The sequence below is a fragment of the Neolamprologus multifasciatus genome, chromosome 18 (genome assembly GCF_963576455.1).
Source record: "Neolamprologus multifasciatus chromosome 18, fNeoMul1.2, whole genome shotgun sequence".
Classification (NCBI taxonomy): Eukaryota; Metazoa; Chordata; class Actinopteri; order Cichliformes; family Cichlidae; genus Neolamprologus; species Neolamprologus multifasciatus.
Window position 1 is genome coordinate 26,870,575 of NC_140456.1, and position 24,824 is coordinate 26,895,398.

Sequence of the window (24,824 nt, forward strand, 5' to 3'; positions counted from 1 at the left end):
CGTGTTTGCTCATACCTCCAGTATCTTAGACTATAGCACTATTGCAGTGCCCATTGCATTTGGGTGTGACTGTTTTTATGCGTCGTTTTCATCATAGTGTACATTGCTTAAACACTTCACATGTTTGTGTCTTTTTGACACACTGTATCTGTGTGTATGTGCTCACTATGCAAACATGAGGTCATGTCAAACATTGACTCTGCTTTGGTCACCAACTCATGGAGGTCTAAAATTGAACTATTCACCTTTTGAAAAGGATCAAATTCCTCAGATAATGTCATCAGTGGTCATAATGTTGATTTTAAGTGTGCGTGTGTGTTTTAGTTGAAGATAGATGTGGCTGACCATTTCCTGTTTCGTAATGCTTTTGTTTGTGTAACCACAAGGGATCGGTCACGTCCCAGCTTAGTTTGTTTTTCTGGTCGCAGCCACTGAATAAGAATTCTTAGCTGATGAGGTAGAGTTAGGAGGAAGTGAGAGTCACACTGGTGGCTTTAATAGAAACCCTTGTATTCCACTGCCACAAACACAGACCCACGCACAGGATGCCTGCCAGACACTCCCAAGCAGGTGTCTGCAGAACTCAGTAGAAAGAGAAATAATAATACTGCTTATGTTTGAGTTGTTCTTTGCTTTAATGAAAACAAGCCAAACAACTGGATGTTGCTGTCAGGTTTGGCATTTCTTTATCAGAGGCAGACTATAAGCAATGCAGACTGTATGCACAATTAAGATGACACATGTGCATTCACACTCTCTTGATCACTTTCTTGGCTCGTGCTTGTAGAACAGCACTGCACTGTTTCGAGTCCTGTTCATGGATAAGGAGAGAAGATGAATTCTGATTGTAAAACTGATTGAAAACATCACATTTCCTTGTCTAAAACTCCACTTGGTGCCTTATTTTGCGAGTCACTTGGGTTCTGCTGAGATTGGCGAGTTCATGTCATGAAAGAATCTGTCTGGCCAGGCCTACTGGCCAGTTTGGACCAGTCGGTGGATGTGTTTTAGTGTGACAGTAAATAGATGGTTAATACCGTCACCTACAAGGAAAAAAAAGATTCCACAACGGATCTTTTTGTCGTGTTCCAGATGTTTCTGTGTAACAAACCATCACCTACCTTAGGTTTCCTGGCATCTGCAAAACAATTAAAAGTAGTAGTTGTAGTAGGTGTACTGCACTTCACAAGCGCATGGCACAACACAGAAGAGCCACCTCCACAGGACAAGACTCAGCTGTCCATCTGCATCTTAAGGATAAAGGACACTCTTTCGAGGATGCCAATGTTCACATTTTGGACAGAGAGGACAGATGGTTTGAAAGAGGAGTGAAAGAAGCCATCTATGTCCACTGTGAGCGACCATCTTTGAACAGAGGCGGTGGTTTACGACACCAACTCTCTGCCGTCTATAATCCAGTTTTGAGATCCCTTCCCAGACGCCTTAACGCCCACTCACACCCTGGACCATCTGACCTCAGGAATTCGCATGATAAGGTGGGGCCAGGTTTCACAATGAACTCACCGGAAACTCTGGCTGATTGGGACCCACACCCAGTTTCACACCTTGGCTCAGGCGATTAGAGGATCATCAGGGGGTCCTTTTGTCCCTCTGTGGGGGGAAACTCCCACCAGGTTTATATCTGGGACTCTCCACCATTTGACCTTAGAACTGAAGAAGCTTCTCGGATGAGAGGTGAAACGTCTTCAAGTAACTTAAAGAAGTCCAGACGCTTTTCTTTGCAAGCTCCTTTGACTGTAGTAGGTGTAGTTAATGAGTGCTTTATTCAAGGGTTACTAAACTGATCTTCTCTTAACACTGATTGTTATTTACATAGTAAAATGTCTAATGGAACAACAAAGAGGCCTGAAGTTAATGAGGTTTTTGATCCCATATCTGTTTAAAGAGAATGAGAGGTGGAGGAGAGATAGCTTGTGATGCTCTTAAGAAAGTATCCTATAGTTCCTGACAAAAAAGTGATTCTGTGGCCCTGATTTGATTAACAAACTCGACTGAGGGACAGAGGAGACGTGGACAGAGATGGAGTAAGCATGTGGACGTCTAGAAATGGATATTCTGCTCTATTCTGGAGCAGAGAGGTAAAGCGGAAGCTCCCAGAATAGAAGCAGTGATCAGTGAGTGTGCTTTTTGTGGAGTGTCTCTGAATGCTTGAAGGGCCTTTTGGGGCCCAGACTGACAGAGGAGAACTTGGAGGAAAGGGAGCCTCTGGGAGTCAAAGTGTGTGCGCGTGTGGGTGTGAGACAGTGTTATTCTAACCATGAACTTACATCCGGCTGGCACTCCATACACTCCCACCCCCGCTCCACTTTTCAGTCCAACTACCTGCAGGCGAGTTGTCACATGACCTGCTGTTGGTTTCATTCCTCCTCTGGCTTTTCCTTTTCCTTTCACCATTCGCTCTTTTTATAATCCCTTCTCTTCTCCTGATCTACAAGTATTACATTACCAGACCCCCTGAGGGTGCGTGCTGTCTGTGACTTCCTGGTGTATTGTATGTCCGGCCTGTTGTCAGTGCGTCGGGTTTCCTGACTAAGTGTCCCTGTAATAGATCACCTTGTGACACTGGAAACATAGTCACACAGCTCTGGGGTAGAAGACTTGAGCCTCTTATACTCTAAAATAAATCTCTAAAAGATAAACGTCAGGGTGCTGACCTGCATCTTCTTTTGATTCGTCTTCTTCATACCTGTGACAGGATTAATCACTGAAGTTTCAGGGCAACCCGGAACCAAGAAGTCGACTTCTATAGGATAATAGCTTGTTTATGGCGTGACTAACTGGTGGCTTGTTGCATATCATATAACCTTTCACATCCTGCCAATGGAAAGTAACAATGAAGGAAAGTTTTAGCATTGCCAGTTTCTTTTGTTTGGTCCATTGATCAGGAGTTTATGCACTAGTATCAGTGCAAGGGTTGCCATGCTGTCCACTAGCCCCTCTATTCATCCACCGTCTGAGACGAGCCATTTCTGCTCCCTTGAAGCCATCTTTCTGCTGATTGGTTGTCCTCAGTTAGTGGTTGGGGGATGCTATGCTCACAGCAGGAACTGTGGGCTTTCACATATGTTTATTTGAATCTGTGGTCATGTGTATTTTAGCATTTTAACAGTGTATGCACGACTGTGGAAAAACCTGCAACCCCAATTCCAAAAATATTTGGATGATGTGTAAAATGTAAATAAAAGCAAATTGCAATCATTTGTAAATCTCAAGTCCAAATTTCACAATAGAACATGAAGAACATAAAAAATTTACCTTTTTAAGAAAATTTTGAGTGTTTGGAATTTGACAGCAGCAACAGGACTCCAAAAAGCTGGGAAAGGAAGTGGTACTAAAAAGAAACAAAAGCACCTTTTAGAACTAATTAGTTTATTTGTGAACAAAGCAGTAACATAATTGGGTATAAATAGCATGTTTGGAGTTTCTCTTATGTAAATATGAGCAAAGGAAAATCTGAAAAAATATCCTCCAAAACGTGAAATTGTAGAACATTTTCATAATAAAGTTCCTCCACAAAAAATTATGAAGACTTTGAATATCTCATCATCTACAGTACATGATGTCACAAAGAAATTCAGAGAATCTGGAGATTTTTTATAAAACACTGCATTAAAAACGTGCCCATAGAACTGGCAGCTTGAAAATCTGGGAAGACACCATCAGTATTGAAAGCTATATACAGGTTTTAAAACAACAAAGCTCCAATCAATGTATTTTGCGAGGAAGGTCTCGCATGTTTCAGCAAGACAATCCCGACCCTCATATACTGCAGCTATTCCCGCAGCGTGGTAGAAGAGTCTGGGTGCTGAAGTGCAGCCAAGAGCTGAGAGAAAATCAAAAAATTATTATCATCTAAAATATGACAAAGAAGACACAGGACTGTTGAACAGACAAGAACGGGAAACATTCGTCTCCCAAAAGTCCAGCAGATGGTCTCCTCGGTTTACAGACTCCTGGTAAAAGAAGACAGGATGCTACACAGGGGTAAACATGGGCCTGTCTCAAAAAAGTTGGAACGTGATGCTGCCATCAAATTCAAAGTGATAGTAAATTTTTTAAGTTTAAACATTTGACATGTTCTGCGTGGAATAAAATATGAGTTTATGAGATTTGCAAGTTTTTATTTAGGTTTTATTTACATTTTACACAGGATCCAAAGTTTGTATTAGTTTCAGCTGAGGCATACATAGTTCAGTCTGCATGTGATAATACGAACTGAAGAATTCACATTGTCGTCACACACAGAAACACACACATGGCTGCAGTGTATAGAGTGTGTTGTGTTCCTTATCTTTCACTCTCCTGATCAGAGGGACTGGAAGAGTAACTTACATATTGACCACACACACCCACACTCATTGCACGGAGTGATGATGCAATTCTTCTGACAGGTCCTTGACAAAGCCTACATCTTCGCACACACTCACTCACACACACACACACACACACACACACACACACACACGTGTACAACGTATGCAGAGAACACGATATTCAGCTTTTTTCTCTCCACAATGCTTAAATATTCTTGTTAAGTATTTTTACAGAGATGACAGTTTGATATTTTGTAAAAAATCTTTATATATTTATTTTAATGTTAGAGGTGTAATGTTGTGGTAATGTTGCAGACCTTAGTGTGAGCTTGTTTATGAGGCCTTGGTGAGTGTATCAGTTGAAATCATTAAGCTGGTATTTTACCTGTGATCTTTACCAACTTAAAGGATAAGCATGACATCCGTTCTAGGCTGGGAGGTTTTGTTTTTCTAAAAATAGAAGACATTGCATCCTTCACAGCTGCAGACAGACATTACTAAGAATGATTAACATCTGCGTTTGAGCAATAGTCTGTCATCTACTGTTGTTTCTACTGCTGTAGTTTAGTTATTGTCTTTGCTGTCGTCAGAAATATCCTGAAAATCATCGTCTCGATGAAAACTGTATATGTAATTTTTATTGTATGTATTTCTGTTTTGTCTGTACTTAAGCAGCATTTGAAATATATGGATGACTAAATATGAATTAAGTCATGTCAATATTGTTTTTCTTCCTCACACTGTCTTTAAAAGAAGAACTTTCAGGTACAACAACTCAAATTAAACAAAAATGCTTTGAGGGTGACTTCCGTCACTGTCTCACACTGCCCCCCTGTGGCCTGAGGAAGAAATGATAAGCAGACCGTATGGTTTCAGTTAACCGAATGGCTTCATCCAAGCACTTTGTTACACGTTAGAAGTAGAAAAGTGACGTCAGCGCCAGCATGTCGTGCTTAAAAAGAGGACATTTAGTTTGGATTAATGCATTTTTAAATGTTGTAGGACATTTATTAAAGAATTGATAGATGAATACTCAGTGGATATGCAGCTAATTAAATGTTTTTCTTTTAAGATGACATTTGTTGACTTCAGGCTCTCATTAAGTGAGAATTTATTAATTCTTCTGAACTCTTCTCACCATAAAATGCATAAATTAAATACATTTAATACCTTTGTTTATTGGAAACGATCACATTTTCATGAAAACAAAAACAAATGGATTAAGTAATAATAAATTGTCACTTAATTATTAGCCAAGGATAATTGTTACAGTGTGTCAAGTGCATTCAAAGCAGTCAATTTTGAAACTCTGTACTTTGTACTGTAGTTTCCGTAACAGAAAGATGGATTTAATCATCTTCCGTGTTGTCTAACGTTACGGCTCAGCTTAAACTAAAACTTAGGAACTGCATTCTGTGAACGGCTCGTCTGGCATGTGAGCTGAGGCTGTGAATGAGCTGGTATGTTTGGTGTCATTTCAATGTCACACACACACACACTGTCAAAGCCCCTGGCATGATGTATGGCCAGGCATCCAGATGGCACTGAGCGCTTCAGCCTCTGGTGGTATGCATACTTCCTCACCTATGACCTTGGCACAAATGCGCACATGCAGATTAAGTGAGACCCGAGAACCTCGACCCATTCTCTGCTCCCTCTGATCCTGTCCTCCTTTTTATTTCCTTTTTATTTTTGTGTGTCCCAGTCACACCCATGAAGATTTACAGCTAAATCTCAGTCATCATGGATTCTTACTTACATTCACAAACCTGAATTCTGATCTTAAGTTGTGAATATGTCGACGTTTCCTTAAATGATTATTTGCAGCAGCGTTTTTATTTGATTAAAAATGCTGATTGTAATATTGGTAGTAACATTATTTTTGAAAAACAACAGTGAAGAGGAAGCTCAGATTTGCACAATGTGAAACTAAGACATGCGGCATGGAATTAGGGGGAAAAAGAGGAAGGGGAAAAACTATTGAAGGAGGTTAAAGTTATGAGTTTCAGTATCATGTCAAATGTTCACAAGGCAAAATATAACGTGCGTGTTTGTGGGAGTAAAACTGATCTTTTTTTTTTTTTTTTTTTTCAAAAGAATTGGAGGCTCTGTGAAAGCAATATGTATTTGCTTCATGTTAAATTCTATCACACCTTATTTATCGTCCTAACCTAGCATCCTTATCAGCTTGAGTTACTATAAACATGTGTGTATGCCTGGTCAGAAGTATGCATGAAGTAGAGAACAGGATACACATGGTTTATCTGGCCTTCAGTGTTGTTCTGCACGTTTTAAATGACCCTCTTAAATCCCAGCTGTTTGGGTTGATGGGACAGTGGAAAGCAAACACCACGTGCACTCGCGTGCCCCTTTAACACTTCCTAGAAAGACAACATGAGAGCCCAGGATTATAAAGCTTGGAGGTCTATCTGTCTCTTAGTCTCAGTCACACTCACACACACACGTTCAGTCTTTGTCTCCTCATCGCTCTCCCACACACACATGCACACACCTCTGTCCGCAGTGGATTTACTGAGCGTGCCTGCTCACCCGTGATTCAGGTGAAATGGAAATCTTTCTACGAAAGGGGTGATTAGAAAGGATTTGTTGAGGATAATATTTCTCATGACAGCTATGAAATATTGTGAGTGAATGGAAATCATTAAAGGGCTTGAATCAGCGCCCAGCTGCGATTGATCCTAACAGTGAGTTTGCTGGGTCAAGGCCATGGGACAGGCCATATTTCAAGAACACCATTTTCATTAAGTTTCCACTTTTAGACTTTTACTGCTCGAAACTCAAGTTAGCGGCCGGTGGTGACGGCTTACTGAGAGAGAAGAGATGTTGCTTTTGTTCATAGATGGGAGAAACCAGGTGGGAATCACTAGACGCACAATAATATGATGTTATCACGACACTTCACTGACAATATGATATTGTTGCAATTTTTAATATTTTGCAATATGCTGAGTATTGTGATAACATGTGTTGCAATTTAGCAAATTATGCCTTCAAACTTCTTTTTTTTCCCACCCCTAATAACCAGGTTGATCTAAACCAGTGTTACAGGTAAAGATTGTACTATAAAACAATAAAAATGCTAAGGGAGCCACTGTGCCACATATCCACTGTCGACACCCCAGACCATAGCTTCATCAGCTTCCTCTCCGGTCCTTGCTGAATCAACATTTTCCAAGCAGCAGTGAACTCAGCATTGCAGCAGCAGAGCCAGCAGTCAAAGTTCTTCTTTAGTATCGTGGAGTAGTGAATCATACCGTAGGATTTACAGTGGTTTTCACAGTCAGTGAGCTGAAGTCATCTCTTAAGGGGAAAAGATTTGGTCTCTGATGAGAAGTTGTGGGTGGGTGGACGTCGCTGCCATTTACTGTAAGGAGAAATGTCTTCTTACATGGGTGCTTCTTAGTGCTGGGAACCCAAATTAGCTGTAAGCAGAATTGATCTGGGACCTTAAGAAGAAACAGGTCTGTAATACAATGTAACACTAACCTGTAGAAACCCACGTTGCATGTCTATAGAATTAACTTTGAAATGGTACTTCATTATTATAATATTAGTTTTCCTTTACAGGTAAAAGCCTTCTTTGTCAGGACTCAGTGTTTTATTGTGGAAGAATAGAAATCACACGGACCATTTGACAGACAATAGGTCTGTTGATGGAAAAATATACTGATATTAGGGAATTAAGCCAGCAGAGAAGATCTTGTTAGCCTGTGTTCTTTTAATTTTTTTAATTAATTTATTTATTTTTGCTGCATGTGATCATTCATTTATTTGTCTTGCATTGATTGTTTTTAACCGGCAGTTAATTAATCGTGAGGAATAGAAATAAGGGGTCATGTTTTGTCTGAGCTGTTTGCCGGTGATTCTGAAAAGACAAAAATTTCTTTCAGAGTGGTAAAAGAGAGGTAATGTGAAGGCGCTGCACTGTCGTAGAAAAAGGAACCGTGTTATTGAAAGAGGAAGTCAAGAGTGGCAGAGAAAGTATGTGAAATTGGTGCAGAACATGTGTCAGGAGAGCGAGACAGTGGTGAGGTGTGCAGTAGATGTGACGGATGAGTTGAAGGTGGGGGTGCGATTACATCAGGAATGAGCTCTGGGCACCTTCTTGTTTGCGATGGTGATGGGCTGAAGTAAAAGAGAGCCTGGAGAGGTGGAGTATGCTATGGAGAAAAGAGGAATGAAAGTTAATAGAAGCAAGATAGAATACATGTGTGTGAATGAGAGTGAGGATGGGAAGGTGAAGATGGAAGCAGCAGAGGTGGTGAAGGTAGGTCAGTTTAAATACCTGGGGTCATCCAAACCAAGATAGTGTGAACATTTAAATATGTTGAAGAATGAGCAGCCAGGCAGAAGTGAAAGAGGAAGACCACAGAGAGAAGCTGTTGTTGTAGTGAAGGAGGACAAGCTGAGGAGGATGCTAGCAATAGGCTGAGGTAGAGGGAGAAGTAGAAGTATCCCTTTCATTGAACCGCAGGTAGATACATTAAGGAGATTAAACTTTTAGAGACAAGTGTGTTTTGTTTTGTTAGAGTGAAGATTTCAAGCTTTAATTCCTCGACACAGTGTAAGTCATTCTTTATTTTTTTCCCTAATGAAAGTTTCCTTTCAGGTCAAGGCTGCCGGATAATTGATAAATCTTAGTCTGACAGTAAAAGTGGTTTTATGAGTCCCATGGATTTTTTTTAATGATAAGATGCAGACACGCTGAAGCCATACATTTAGTTTTGATAGCTGATGACCTGTCGTTCTTTTTAGAATCTGCAACTAATTCAGAAACTATTCTGCAGATTAGCTTATCTATGACTTGGATAGATACTATCATTGGACATCTGTTCATGCAAATAATAAATATAATACAAATTCAAAAGAAATGTAATACTTTCCACTATATTGCTCACACACTCATACAGTGCACCAGAGCTATACTGTCCAGTTACTACCCTGATTATGTTTCCACCATACAAGCCCCACAATCGGGAGTAGACATCGGGGATTTCATCCAGCTCCTGTTGAAAAGCTTAGTGTTGCCCCCAGAGCCTGCAGCCTACCCACCAACAGTCATAAAGAGAGGAGGGACCCAGGATTTGCAGTCGTTTTAGTCTTTCAGGATGCTTAACAGTCTCTTAAAGGTAGGTTTAAACAGGCTGCGATGCCTGGGCTGGGAACACTTTATCATTACACCCACAGCTTGTCTGCTGTGCTCTCCATCACGGGGACAGAGAAGGCGTTTACATGTTTTAACAGGCTCAGCTCTGTCCCCCCTCGACACGTGCACACAGACACATACACGCACACACACACACACACAAGATGAGAGTATTCTGATGATGCTGGTGAATGAGCAATGCACTTTATATTATCCACATGTCCAGTAAAAATGCAGTCTTTTCCTGCAAAACAAAAGCTCTACTTTTAAGGTTGACGGGTGCTTATCATCGGCTACAAACCGATTTTTTTAAAAATTCAGGTTGGTGCGGAAAAATATTTTCACAGCGTCCTTCACCGTTGCCCTTCGCGCTTATCAGTCTGTGGAGCAGCCTAGAACTGAGTGTGTTAACTTCATCAGGGGGCAGCTGGTGGGCAGCAGTGACCCGGCGTAACACCGCAGCTCAGCACCGCTCCATTTATCATGGCCTCAATTCACCGCAGATCCCTTCTGTTTTCTCGTCTCTCCTGCGGCTCAACTTTTCTTTCACTGTCTCTTACTTTGGACAGTTTATGCAGTTAAACATTTCAGATAAACAGGAAAGGTATCTGCTGTTACTCAGCAGTGCTGTGTTGTTTATACTGCACTTTATGTTTTTTTTTTTTTTTTTCGTTCTGTATGCCTACACGTTTTACATGATTCGAGAAAGTTAGAAACTGAATGGACAAATGTATCATTAGACACTTTAAAGAGAGAAATACACTGATGGAGGGCTCGCTGTGTGACCCCATTGCACTTCAGCGCTCTGTGAAAGTCTGCATGGAAAAATTGTTTAGGAATTTTAGAAAAATGTGTATCAAAGTAAAACATGCTTAAAAAAATCACATTCATAACTAAATGGTATCTGCAGTCTGAGTTTCTTGTGGAAACTATGGATGCCTGCTTGTTATCAACCCACAGTTTGAAAATCCAATACCCAGAGTGGGTATTAATCAGTGGATACTGCGTTGCTTAGTTTAACTTCTATGAAAACACCATTGAAGCACAGTTTTAGAGAAGCCTGTGCTGCCATACATCTTTCTTTCAGGGCAGACTTTCCTTACTTTAGGAAAACAAACACACCCGCATTTATTGCAGGAGTTGGCATCTGGATGCTGAATTAACCTCCATCCATTCCAGACCAATTCCCAGGCTCTGAACTGCTAAGCAGTTAAAATCCTCACTTTCAAAACTACAGCAGCTGGTAACCTCAGTTCTCAAATACGTGCAGAATGTTGTTAAGGTCATAGGCAACACTGTGAATCCCACCCCTCATGACTATTTTTAAGAAATGTTGTTGGCCATTAAGGTTGAAAGCTCTTGAGATTTGCGTCTAAAAATCAGATCCTGGTTACTCCACTAAAAAAGTAAATTCATATAAAGAGGTTTCATTTAAGATTGAGCAGTAAGAGGGATGGAATAATAAAACACGAAACACGAATCCATAACAGGGGTAAAAGAGGAGAGGTCAGCATGTACTGCTAGAGTATGAGTTGATATTACTGCCCTATAAATACACTAAAACCTGGACACAGTAGGTGTCTGAGGACCTAATTTATAGTAAATGCAGAATTGCTGACCTACAGTGTGTGTAACTGTGTATTATGAATGTGTGCATCCACATCGTATCACTTACATTTGCAGAAATAATTATGCGCAACCATGTGGAGGCGTACGCATATCACGGCTGATAATTGATTTTATATTCAGTTCTACTCTTCCAGCAATAATGGAAATGACATCATCGAGATAAAAGGTTTATTCTGCAATTTTTTTTTCTAATGCAAGTAAGGTAAACCACGACATTTTGGATTTCGATTTTGAGCGAGAAACAAGAAAATTGACAAATTCTAACTTTAAAAAGTGGTGACGTCATGGTGACGTCAATATTGACCAAAATAATAATTTTTTAACTTTAATTACGCAGTCTTGCTGCTTTTGTTCCACTGCTGTGTTGCGTTGCGTGCCTCTCAAATTTGTGGAAGTCTGCTTCCGGAGGACCAGATCACAGAACAGAGGAAGAGGTGGAGGAATGAGAGCAAAAAATGAATGTTGTGCAGTGGGCCGCAAATAACTGGCCTGAGGACATCAACAGGACTGGAGTGGAGTCGGAGATGGAGAAGAGAGCGAGAGGAGGCAAAACAAAAGAAGGGTGAGTGTTAAGGATATGAAAGTGGAAGGAATAAAGAGTGACATGGACTGAGGGGAGGAGGAGATCATGCATGCGTAAACAAATACTCTGTGCTGTCCCAGAGTGCTTTAAAGATTTTTTTTTTCCTCAATGGCATCAGTTGGAGCGATGGGGAAGTGTCGTGTGTGCGTACGCAGACGCACATGCGTTGTTCTTTTATTCTATTTTCCTCTTCACCCAGATGTCCACACAGCGAGGTCCAGATGGCTTGGATGTCCTCTATACTGGAGAGCTTTACACACACAAACACAGACAAAGCAGCATGGCCATGTTTTTCTCCCTCTCAGAGGGGAGATTAACTCTCCTCATTAGGGCTCCCTCCGCCTCTCCACCTCTCGCCTGACACTCTCCTCCCCCTCCCTTTCCTGTTGGCTTGACTTATTTTCATTGGCTGCTTTTATCAGGACCACTGCTGAGTGGATCACCGTGGCTACAAGACACGGGAGCGGGGAGGAGGTGGGATGGGTTGATGTTGCCACGGTAATAGAAGAGGCGACCACTCGCCAAATCATCGAGTGGGGAAAAAAAAGTGGAAGCGTGTGGAAAGCGGGTTATAGGGTTAGGGCTCGAAAGGACAGGAGGGGGGAAAAACAATAACAACAGGCGAGGGATTAGGCATCGACCGAGCAATCAGTAAGTCAATTTAGGACAAAGCAGAGTCCAAAATGCTCCCAGACTTCAGTCGGCATCGTTAGAGCCGAGCCGCCGGAATGAATAAAAAACCACACAAAGAAGGAAGGAATTCAGGTGAAAAATGAAAGACGTCACCCGGACGACCGCTGCCACTGCTCGCTGTGATTTTTCACTGCCGATGAGTAAGAGGAGGTAAGGTGGTCATGGTAGTGCCTGGGGCATGGAAATGGAAACGGGGAGAGCCGTCGCTGGATATGAGGAGCATGCGTCAGCATTAAGGAAGGGTGAGCAAGAGTCGGAGAGAGAGAGAGAGGCAGGCAGTGACAGCAGAGATGAGCACAACTGAGCACAAGAGAGAGATTGAGGTTAGAAGCTGATGTGAAGATACAAGTGGAGCCTGTTAGACTTTTCACCTCCTGTGCCACACCTTGGCTTCATCCTCCTAACACTCCCACCTCTTGACTGCAGCAGCTCCAAGGACCCAGGCTGGAATTTCATTGTCTGAGGGACAATAATCCTCGCTGAATGACTTCTGAATGATCATTTTCACACCCCAGAAGCTTCTTAATGCTGCTGACATATGAAAAGGACAGACTGTTCAAGAGGATTGCATTCTGTATATCTTCTCAAAAGCGGAGCTACTCCTGCCTGCACGAACTGAATTGAGTTATTCATTCTGTATTAAGAAGTATTGTTTGCAGATTATCAGCACAATTACACTTCTGAAAACTGTTTCCATGAGGATCAGCAGCTTTGTTTTCAGAGACTAGTCAGTTCCTGTCACAAAGGTGTGAAAATGAAGAACTCATTGTCCGGCCATTTTTAAACAAATGCTGACTCAACCTAAACGATGAAGACAATGAAGGTGGTATTACTGGATGCAGGAGTGACAGCAGAGTTAGCAGAGTAATAAGACGTATTGTGCCAGGCGTTGCGGAATAATGCTACGCCGCTCCGTGAACGACGCCCAGAATATCGCACTTGTCTTCCTGCATGGATGTCGAAGCGAGCTGACTGACCGACTGAGTGTGTGGGTTGCTCACTGGGCTGGAGCAGCAGCTATTTGAGGACACGTAGCACCCGAACAGGTACCGGCTGGGTCTCAGAACTCCACCATGGGGGAGACTGCAGAATACCAGAGACTGCAGGAGACGACAGAGTCGGATTACCAAAGGCTGCCTAGCGATGATGAAGAGGTAGACCTGTGCAGTTCCCTTTATTTTACAGTAGTAAGTAATAGTAGGTAATGGACTAATTTCAGCCAGCAGTATGAACCTGTCAAAGGGAAATTAAATGATGATTTATGCTTTCGTAGGTGTCTCTGTATTTCAAATCATTGCCATTGTGAGCATGTATCTTGTCTTGTTCGGTGTCATGTCCAAAACACTTTGGTGAATGTACACAGCTGTTTTCCTGTGACATGGCTTTCACTCCTCAGTCAGTGTCGGGCCGGGTTTCCCGACATTTAAGCATCCTTTTTCCCTTCGTGTCAGTTTGCGTACTGATGGATTAGCAGCACCTGATCAGGTGATCAAGGTTGTCCATCATTTTTAGTGTTAAATAATGTGGAAAATTTATAAGCTTTTTCTTTTTTCTTCCCCAAACACGTCAGAGCATAAGGGGTAAACAAAGACAGGTGTAAATACTGGATGCCACTAAGTTTACTTTATTTTCAGTGGCATTGCTTGTGCGTGTTCATTGTCACACTATCCCGGCTTGCTGAAACACAATATTACAACGGCCATTGTTCTTAGTAGCACCTGTGGCAAGACATACGTCTGCTGAGGGAAAAAAGTCTGGTTGGATTGTGTGAACATAACTCCACTTCATAGATCTCCCAAAGTGCTCATTCATCTGTCAGACAGTACTAGCTCTTTTACCCATGTATGTCAGTAGCGCCCTGCTCAGCCACCACGTACCCACGCACAACACACGGCACTTCTCGCCCACACACGAGGCCGAGTTATTGCATGCAGAGCCATGAGGTCACTGATGAAGTGCTGCAGAATGAGGTTGGTGAGAGGCAAACTATGACATTTTATACCCTCCCACCTATTCTGCAAAGCCACACACAAACACACACACACTATTTCACAAATGCTGTGAAGGCCCGACTCTTTTTTTGTTTTGTTTTGTTTGGCTTTTAGGCTGGCCGTTTAATTTCCACATCAAACCATTGTGAAGCATCTCTGTTGCCTTTTTAAAAAATGTTTTCAACATGTTTAGGCTGGAATAGATTATTTAAAATTCAGAGTTGGCTTAAAAAACAAGAAAAAACTGTCTGGTGTGAAATATACAGTGTTGATAGTTTGGTCTTTACTGTATTTTCAATGCGATTAAGATGTGGCTAAAGCAGTTATTACTGGTAACGAAAACGAAAAGTACAATAAAGGTAAAAATAACAATAAATAATTGTGAATAATAAGAAATAAACAAAAACAATACAGTTTTATTTATATAGCACATTTAAAAACCCCAAGGCATGCCAAAGTGCTTCACAGTAATACGGAGAAACAACATAAGTCAATAACAGAGTACAGATCAGGCACAGACAGAATGGAGGCACTAATAGACCAGAAGAGTTAAGTAAAATAGGTATCAAACCTCAATACAGGAGGAAGGTCAGATCGTGAATACAAAAATATCTACTAAGAAGATAAAAACAGCAGTAAAATTAATAATAAAATAATAAATTTAATAAAAAGGGTATTAACTGGTCAGGAAAGCCAGGTTAAATAAGTATGCTTTCAATCTTGATTTAAAGGATTGGACAGAGTCCGAGGCACGAATAGAAGCAGGGAGGCTTTTCCAAAGATTGGGTGCAGCTGAGGCAAAGGCACGATCGCCTCTGCTCTTCAGTCTAAACTTAGGTCTAAAACACACGGGAAATGTTAAGTCTTTGTTCATTTGGTCAAATTTGTTCTTTGTAACTATTTATATATAAAATATTTGAAATTGTGATATGTAAGCTGCCTGCACAATGTTTCTTTTTGTATTTCTTTTTATACAATTTTTTACTGTAATGTGTATCCTAAACTTTATGAAGTTATTCTGTAACAAAGTAAACAAAATAAATATCAAAAACTAATAAAAGCTTAACTGAAATGTGTAATTTCTACCATTAAATGTAAAAATGAAACAAGAAAATAAGAAATTAATTCAAAATTTAAAAACAAAAAATCTCAATTTAAACAAAAAACTAAACACAAACTGGAAATATGTAAAAAATTGCCTGAACAGAGTGATTTCACTATTGGTGAGAATTACAGTTTGAACTTTTTCAAAATGAAGGATGTTATTTTTTATTTATTATGTTTGTTTAAACATTTTATGGTGACTTGTGTTTAAATTGAATTGGGTTCAAATTTGACTCACTACCGCTGCTACTTCAAGCAATGCCCTGCGCTGGTCTTCCCCGACATGTACTGGGATCTGCTATTGATAAGCAAATATAGGGAGAAGATAAATGAATGTGTAGATGTGTGCGGCAGTTTAAATGTAATACTGTCCTGTGTGTTGAGGATCTGTGTGCTAGTTGAGCAGAGTTGAACCGATGGACGCTGCAGCTGTTGTGCTCTGTTTGGGGCTGAATCAGATCAGTCTCCTTCCACAGCTGCAGCTTTGTGCTGAGTACAGCGGTTTTTCTAGGGTTAGCTTTCAGCGCCACAGCCTGCAGCTGCCTCATCTTATTCTGAAACTGAGTGAAAAACACTTAGAGATGTAGATGTACGGAAAATGTAGGTGTATGGGAAATACTAGAAATACTTATTGTGTTATTAGAGTGACCATTTTATTCTCCACACAGATATCTTATGGATGTTTTTCCCCCTGTGGAGGATGAAGGGATTAGCGGGCAAGCCTTATCTGAAAATGATGAATTTGTGTCGGCCGTGAGTATGGCTGGGCATCCACTGTGTTTGGGATAATATGAATGTAATAAGTAATTTCTTTTGATTGAGCTACCTGCTGTGATAGATTTTGAGTTCAATCATTTTATTCATGATATTTGATATTTATTTTAATGGCCCCTCCTTCTCCCTCTTAACCTGCTTTAAGGGATCAAAGAAAGGATTGCTCAGTACGGGTGTTTTTCATTGTTTTGTGGGGGTTGTTTTTTACAGTCTGGCATTATGCATATTAGGTCAAGCTACCAAAACAAGATTTGTTGACAAAACACAGCACATATGTTCCTGAAAACTGGAAGTGATGACCTGGAAGCAGGCCACTGGCATCCAGAGCTCTCATCTTTCTCATAATCGGTTCATGGGCACATTAACGCTCACAGCCTCATACCGCCTCTCCCCTCCTGGCTTTTTGAGTAATGAGTTCCTGTGGACGGTAAAGGGATTTAAGGAAAACGTAAAAGCCAGACCTTGGGAGATAGTTGCTGTCTGTGACATTAGGAATGATGGATCTCTGTATGTCTGTGCATGCTGTCCTCTGTCAGAGGTTTTTGTGTGTTTGTGTAGATATTGTTCTAGCACAGTTACAGTAAGTGAGTGAGTGATTAATGTAGTTCTACTACTCCTTCTTCACTCTGCATTTTTGGCACCCGGCCCCCAAAACGCAGTTTGATGTTTTGTTACCAAAATGTTGGAACTTAGTTTAGAAATACACTGGTGCCCAGTAAGCTAACTTAATTCCCAACATAGTGCCTCAGGATGAATCTAGTCGGTGTGCATGCCTTTGCATGCCTTCCTGTGTACAGTGAGCATCATATTACAGAATCTAGAAGTGTGTGTGTGTGTGTGTGTGTGTGTACCTGTTTAGACATCTGTGTGGGGACCAACAGCCACTAGTCAGCACTAAAGTGCCTGTCCTCACAAGTTCGATGGCATTTTTAAGACTCAAAATGTAGTTTTAGTGTCAGAGTTACAATTAGGTTGTGGTTGGATGGAGGCTAGTGTTAGGCAAACATTTTTGATGGTTAGAGTTAAGTAAGCGGCTAGAGAAACATTATGTCAACTAGATGTCCTCACTAAGATATCAACACGAGAATGCGTGTGTGCGTGTATGTGCATGTGTGTTTCAGTACTGTAACTTAATAGAGCTCACAGCCTTTTGTTCTTCATAATCTTATTAGCTAGAAAGGTCCTAATCTGATGTCTGGTCATGATAATGTAATCTTCACGGTCAAACATTTAACTTGGGCTCTATAGTATTAGTGTCCTTTTGTAAAGCCACTCAGTCAGACTACTTAGATTTTAAAATGCAAACAGTTTTATCTAATTGAATAATTTCATTGATCTTGATAAATGGGTCACATTTAGCTTCCTCCAGGGTCGTCACCACAGGTGATCAGGTTATTGTGATGTGATATATATAGAACTTGTGTGGAAAAAGACGGCATGAAAAAGTTTATTTAGCTTACTTTAGCTTTCTACTTTAACTTTATTACCATGAACATTGCACAGTGGTGTATTTTGAACCAAACTAGGGCGTAAACCAAACCTCATTCAAACCAAACACAGTGAAAACTGAGAAAAAGGAAAAAAAATCAAGAAAATCAACCAATTATCAACTGAAATTAGGTGTTTACTAAACTATCAGCAACTGCTTTTATATCAACTGATGAATGAAAATTAAAAAAGATAAAGAAGAGATGGGAGAAAAACCATCTGATGAGTGTTGATGTTGCATAGCTTGTTCACCAGAGGGCACTCTGCAACTTCGCTATGGCACCACGCATGTATGGACGCCCAACCAACCAGCTGATCTGAGCAGTGTAAATGAGTAAGCAACTACACAAAATAGGTGTTATGGAAATCTGTTTGTTTTGTTTTTATAAAGGAAAAAAATACTGGCCAATATATCAAAACATCACATGTTTAAGTCACTAAATATTGGTGTTGTTTGACACAAATGCTGTCACTATAGTCATATTGTGACTTACTGTAACTACATGGTAATGCCAGATAGAGCAATGGTTTTAGAAGCTATCTGGTTCTGATTTAAAAAATGACCATCGTTTTCATCCAATTCATCCAAACTGAGATTTCAGTTTGTTAACTTGAAATTTCAAGATATTTACAATTTTGAATCAAAATTTTCTTCACTTTCAGCATTTGAATCCTAATTAACTCTTGAACTTATTAGGACGTTTCTCGTTATTTCAGCAAGCAATAAAAAAATTGATAATAATTTTTTGTCTTAATCACCAGCCACTAGTTGTCAAGACACCTCGAGGCATGGTAAAATGGGCTGTTTTTCTTTAGTTGGGTTTTGTTGCCACTGGTCATAAACTGGCCCCACATAACCAGAATGGCAACTGATAAAAGTTTGTGTGACCTGTGTAATCCCAAAGTCTTTTTAGAGTGGAAAAACAAATGCTTGTCACACACAGAGCAATGAAAACCCATCATATTAAGATTTGGTGCCCCCTAGTGTTCATATAGCAACAATACATATTGACTTATGTTAATCGTATCGCTCTAATCTCCTTAGTCGGGAGGCAGCTGACGGCTCTCTGACACATTCCTTCCACTGATTTCTAACAAAACATCAGATGAAATTGCATTTGATGGTACTCTACACAAACGCTGCATTATCACACACACAGCTTCCCGTTTCACTAAACTGCCACACTGGTGTCGCCATTAATTAAAAAATAATGAGTTCTGTTTGAAGTGGTTTAAAGCTATTGCTTTTTTCACCTTCATTACTGTTGAATCATGTTGATTAATCAATCCAACACACACACACACACACACACACACACACACACACACACAAGGAACTGATAATTGTTCAGTGTTGTTTGTTTTGATGAATTAATGGACAACATTTTGTAAAAATCCAGTTATGTTAGTAATGTCCTTCTTTGTCCTGCTGCTGATTTTCAGGAATGTGGGCTATTTCATAGCATCTGTTTCACAGTCTTGTGAGTTACATAAGTGCTCCAAAGCAAACAAAACTTCCTTATTTATCATATCACTGAAGCTAACTTTACTGTGACAAATTCTATATTGGCATCTATTAAAATACGGCTGATGCAAAAATCTGAATAGTCTAGGGAGGTAGTTATGATATTAATTGGTCTACGTGATCCTTATGATTCTGGATGCTTGACTCATATAGTAACTATAATATACTTTAATGCAATGCTGTCAAACAAAAGCAATAGAGACTCTGTATCTAAGAAATCCAAACGGAAGGCGTTGGAATTTTTAGGCTGTTTTATATAAAAAAGTTTGGTATCCTTAGTCGGCTTGTGTTAAGGTGATGACCATGAGCTGTGACTTTCCACCTGTGTGAGGGCCTTGTGGATTTATTTAATTACACTTCACGTTACATCCGAATTTCCAGCAGGATACAGTAGGCCATGTTCTCTTAAAGTTTTGGCTGATGTCATTCGGATCCCTCTCCATGTGGGCAAGGGGCACAGCAAAGAAACTCCAATGTGGATATCATCAGCTAGCACACTCTTCCCTGTGTTGATGACAGTATGGACGCCTGCCTTTGCCTGGCTGACTTCGTTGAATCTATTATAACGTCACTCTAAAGTGAGACAATTTGTTCACTTACACATTACAGTTAAAAATAATATTTTTTATAAATCAAAACATTCAAATAAAGTCTGCCATTTAGACAGCTCATTAAAGCACACAAACTACACAAATAAATTGGTATGCAAACTCACGCTGCACAGCATCACCCGCCTCTGACAAATGCCTGTTTTCCCGTCTCTGATTAAACTCCAATACTTCATGATCAAACACCATTTGTAGTTTTTATTTCCACCCCATAACACCTCTGCCTGCTCGCCTTCTGTCCACCCTCAGACTAGTAAACACAAAACTTCCTAATTCAAAGCAGAAGTGTGTGGTAGTAAATGGAAGAGAGAGTGAGACAGAGGGAGCATTATAAAAAACTAAATCTAGTGAAAAGGGAACAGCTAAGTCAAAGTGTGGGTTGATGAGGTAGACTCATGAAAAACAGCACAGCGAGCAAAAGAAGGGGGAGGAGGAGTGGTGAAATCAGAAAGGCAAAAGTTTAATAATATCTGCCCGCGGAGGCAGATGTGGCTTATTGCCACCATTGGTCAGAAAAACAGCCGCTACGGGTTTGTTTATAGTCAGCGTAGTGGAAGAGAGATAACATTTTTAGAGGATTAGAGGCAGGAAATAAAAGGCAGTACCAAATAAAGAAGAAAATGCAAGAGTTTGGCCAGATCCTCAGGGATAAAGAGGAGGGACAGAAGGAGGCATGGGAGGGAAAGAGAAGGGATTAATGAAGGAGTGAAGGATGGGGAGGAGAAGGGAGATGGCAGGAGTTTTAGTCGGCGCAAAAAAGACGTCACAGTGACAGAAAAGGAGTGTGCGAGTTTACCGCGGTTAAGTGACCTGAGCAGGTCTTATGTAATCATAATTATAATCATGTGGCTTTTTTCTTCACTATTACAGTAAACTATTAGTCATCCACTAACAGATATCTGTAAACCTGTTTTGCACATTGTGTGGTTCATACCTCAGAAATTATTCATACACTATTTCATTGTCTGAATGATCCTGGTGGTTAATGATTGGTGCTTCGAGTATGCTTCTGGGTTTGTTAAGCAGATACTCTTACGCAATGCGCTGGTTATAAGTGATTAAAGATCATAACAAATAGATGTGAAATGAAACTTGAAAAAATATATAGTAGGAAAATCTACTCGTAAATCATAGAGATATTGATTGCCATTCAACAATACATTTCAGTTGAGAAAATATTACACTAAGCAGGTTGGGAAATTCTGCAAGGCAACAGAGGGAGAAGCTGAAAGAGCGCTTGGGGTGTGTGTGTGTGTGTGTGTGTGTCTCTTTGGGAGGTTGCATCACAGGAAACAAGCTCCCCCTCCTGCAGTTGAATGTGACCCTTTGGCCCTGGATCAAATGCTCCTCCGGGCTGAATACCATGAAGCCTCTGTCCTCTGCACCACGCTCTGCTCTGCACTGCACGGACGGCAGGAGGAGGAGGGTGGGTGGGGGGTTCGGGGGTCAGGACAGATAGGGTGAGGAGTGGAGTTGCAGGAGGGGGCAGGATAAAAGGGGTAGAGAAAATTTGGCTGATGCAGAAGTGAGAATTATAAGCAGTCAACATGAAGCTCAAGCACATATGCTACCTGTAAACAAATGCAGACTGGCCCCCCTCCCCTCCCCCCGCTGGCAGACATGCATGTTTTTAAAGCCTAAAAAGTGGAGCCGGAGACGCCGACTCTGGCTCGTCTGTTTGTGCTGCTGAGGGGATTGAATCGGGCAGAAGACGCTCCTATTTTTAGTCCCATGCGCGATGGAGGGATCGAAAAGCAAACAGACAGTATATGCACAGGCAAAGCAGGGAGAGAGAGAGGGAGAGAGAGACAGAGGCAGTGAAAGGAAGGGAGGAAGAAGGAGTGACTTATTTGTGAAGTTCTGCAAGTTTGGATGACTGGCTCATTGCTGACTGAGGAGGGCACATGGCTGGACTTGGGCAGAGGGCAGAGCTGGGAGGCTTTCTCTGCTAGAAGCAGCAGCTTCCATTCGCTCTCCAGCCTTCTTTCCTAATATTACAAGCCAGTTTGAGTTCTCGTCTGCATTCTCAAGTGCTACATAAATGCCTCTTTGACTTCTTGTGGGGAGCTGAAGCAGTAGAAGGGGCTTAGAGGAGGATTGCCCCGCCATGGAATGCTGTAGATTTGCGTGCAGGGTTTCAGGAAGTTTTTCTTCCCCTTCTCGGGTTCATAGGTTTGGGTCCAGATCCAAAAACTGTGTGCGCTTCTTAGAATTCCCTCAGAGACTCAAACCAAGGGTGCTGTGGCTCTGGTAATGGTTTAAAGGACAAGCAACAACCACGGGCCATTTAAACGTGTATGCACTTTATTTGCACCTACATTCATCCCAGACGAAGGAATTCAGGATGCGACGCTTTGACAAGCTGAAAAAGACATTCCCCTTCCTGGCACGCTTTCACGTATATCGAGTAAGTCTGCTCTGCTGGATTGTCTACTCTCCATATTCCATTGAGGGGATATCTTCTTTAGCAATGACATGGATACTTGTAACTATAGTCAGAGTCATGTGGTTTAATTAGTTGTTAGAATACATGAATCATGAATATGGTATGGTGGAGGTCAGTTGTCTGTAACTCTGCGTGTGCGTGTGTGTGTGTGTGTGTGTGTGTGTGTGTGTGTGTGTGTGTGTGTGTGTGTGTGTGGACTCTCCAGCTGGTCTGAGGCTCTCCCCAGGGAGGGTTGTTATTGCAGCAGGATGTGAGAGCAGAACCGATTTAACACAGGACATGATTTTGGCCAGAAGGTGTAGGTTTGTGTGTGTGTGTGTGTGTGTGTGTGTGTGTGTGTGTGTGTGTGTGTGTGTATGTGTACATGCGCCTGTGTGAATATCAGCACCACCTTGAGGAATTCGTTCAGGCCAAAAGCATTTCTCAGCAATGACACCATGTTATTTCTCTCCATCTAAATTCCTGCATCCCTCATTTATTTCTCTTTGTTTTCCTCCCTGTTTGGTCATTTACAATATTTTTTGAAGTAAATGCTAAGCTTGGACAGTTTAGTGCAAACAGGCTTAGCTTCTTAATCTGTCAGCATTTCATGATGCTTCTTTAAAATATGGTGAAATGAAGGAAAGTATATAGATCACTAGTTAGTTCTGGATTTCTAGCCCTGGTTGGATTCTTCAGTGTCATTTCTAACGGTTGGGATGCAGCATTTCTTTCAAGTTTAACCTCACATCTTCAAAATGTACATTTTCTACTTCCTACTTTAGGAGAAGTTAAGCCCCTGATGACGTTTTACATAAACTAAATAAAGGAAGGACCCTGTTTTGTTTGGAGAAAGTATAATTTGATGGTCTCAGCTGGTGAAGATTCAGGGTGTATCAAAAAGAATCACCTTAATTCAAAAAAAGCATAGAAGCTTGCATGTTAAGTTTTACATACAAAACTTGCTTCGTTTACACATGCTCAGTGTGTCCCCAACCAGATACATGGCACACATCAATACGATAACTCGTCCCAACCACCACATGAATCTTTTAAATTCTCGCTTTCTACCAGTACATGTTTCGACTGTTACCAGTAAACAGCTGCGGATTTAAAGCACTTTAAAGTCAGATGTTTCTTTTTGATACACCCTGTATAAAGCTCTTTCTTAACCACCTAAATTAATTGTATCAAAGCTTATTTCTATGAACGTGTCTTAGGAAAAAACAAACTCAACATGCCTTAATGGGTTTATAATTTGGTTGCTAGTGGGCCAAGAAGTAGAAGCGCTTCATCTCCTTGATTTTGACCCCTCATGCCTCAAATGACACTGCCATGAAATGAGGCCCAAGAGAAAGCTGACTTGCGTCTTTGGCACCATCCAGAGAAATAGCATTCTTTCTTCAGTGTTGACTGCTGCTGGGGAAGATTGTAAAGGATGAGTTGGGCTTGTTTTCATGGAAAAATGAAAGGATTAAATGAAAATGAAAAATCATTTGTTTCTTGTTTGGGAAAACATTTGCGTCAAACTCTTAATAGCATGTCTGCCACTGGCACAGCTTAACCCGCAGTGGACCAGCCAAAAGGGCCGTTGGATCGTCTTTCTCAGGATAAGAGTCAGGCATGATGTAGCAAAATGCAAAATATGGAGATGGATTCAAATGACAGCGGCTCTAGTTAATCCTAAAACCACAGGCACTACTGTCACTGGATCACGCGAGAATGTTTCCTGGCTTACCAGTGTACCATTTTACTTCTTGTTTTCAACAAACAGGAGGATTTCAAAGATAACTTCAAAGAATGTTCTGACAGTGGGACTTTTTTACAAAAATAAGAGGACTCCTGTGATTTCAAAAAGACAGCTGACCCATTTTTATGGTTATAGGAACGAATCTGTATCAGGATACAAACATCTGCCATAACCATTGGGGACTGAGCCCTCCCAGTAAGTTGACCTCAGTCAGACCTCACATCTAAAATTCCTGTAAAATACAGAACAGCTATCTCTGAAAAGACATAGTAGATTTAGGGATAGATTTAGGGATTGGTCACATACGGGCTTTATTTTATGGCCCACCATTAGAAGTGTGTGTATGTGTGTGTGTGTGATCTTGAGCTTCTAATGCCAGAGTCATTAAATAATAGGAAATGGCCTCTAAGCAAGTCCCTCAGGAAGTTTAAATGGCAGCGAGCAAGGAAGCAGTGACCTTTGTGACACTGTTCTCTGGACCTCGTAACCTCGCCTTTGCCAGCACAGGAAGTTCCTCATTCGCCAAGTCTAAATACTGATCAGTGGAGTGACCCCTTCAGCCAAAGCACCCATCGTAAAGTTTTGCCTGCCTTTATGTGCGGATTAGGAATGTTTCTCTTTTCCATGTGTTGTTAAGCTTGGTTTACAAGTTTACTTAAAGTTCTGAGCAGGTGTAGCTGTTCTCCAGCAAAGCTGTTTGCTGTCTTGAATTGAACTTGCATCAGTTTGAGACGATAGCCTTGTGAAGAAGCC

General features: G+C 41.0%; 1 protein-coding gene across 12 annotated transcripts in view; it reads left to right on the top strand.

Annotated features, from left to right (window-relative positions):
• The window catches only part of tnk2b (tyrosine kinase, non-receptor, 2b), a 55,463-nt gene that overhangs the window by 11,659 nt on the left and 18,980 nt on the right, over nucleotides 1-24,824 (top strand). For 2 of the 12 annotated variants that reach the window (XM_085140259.1, XM_085140260.1), the window contains exon 1: nucleotides 7-13,593. The exons of 2 other annotated variants lie outside the window; for them this stretch is intronic. In XM_085140259.1, coding sequence (XP_084996385.1) covers nucleotides 13,480-13,593 — 114 coding nt within the window. In that variant the 5' untranslated portion in view covers nucleotides 7-13,479. Of the gene's footprint in view, nucleotides 1-6; nucleotides 13,594-16,169; nucleotides 16,255-21,345; nucleotides 22,304-24,824 lie in introns of those variants that run through there. 8 more of the 12 variants (XM_085140258.1, XM_085140265.1, XM_085140263.1 and 5 more) reach the window with 5 other exon arrangements.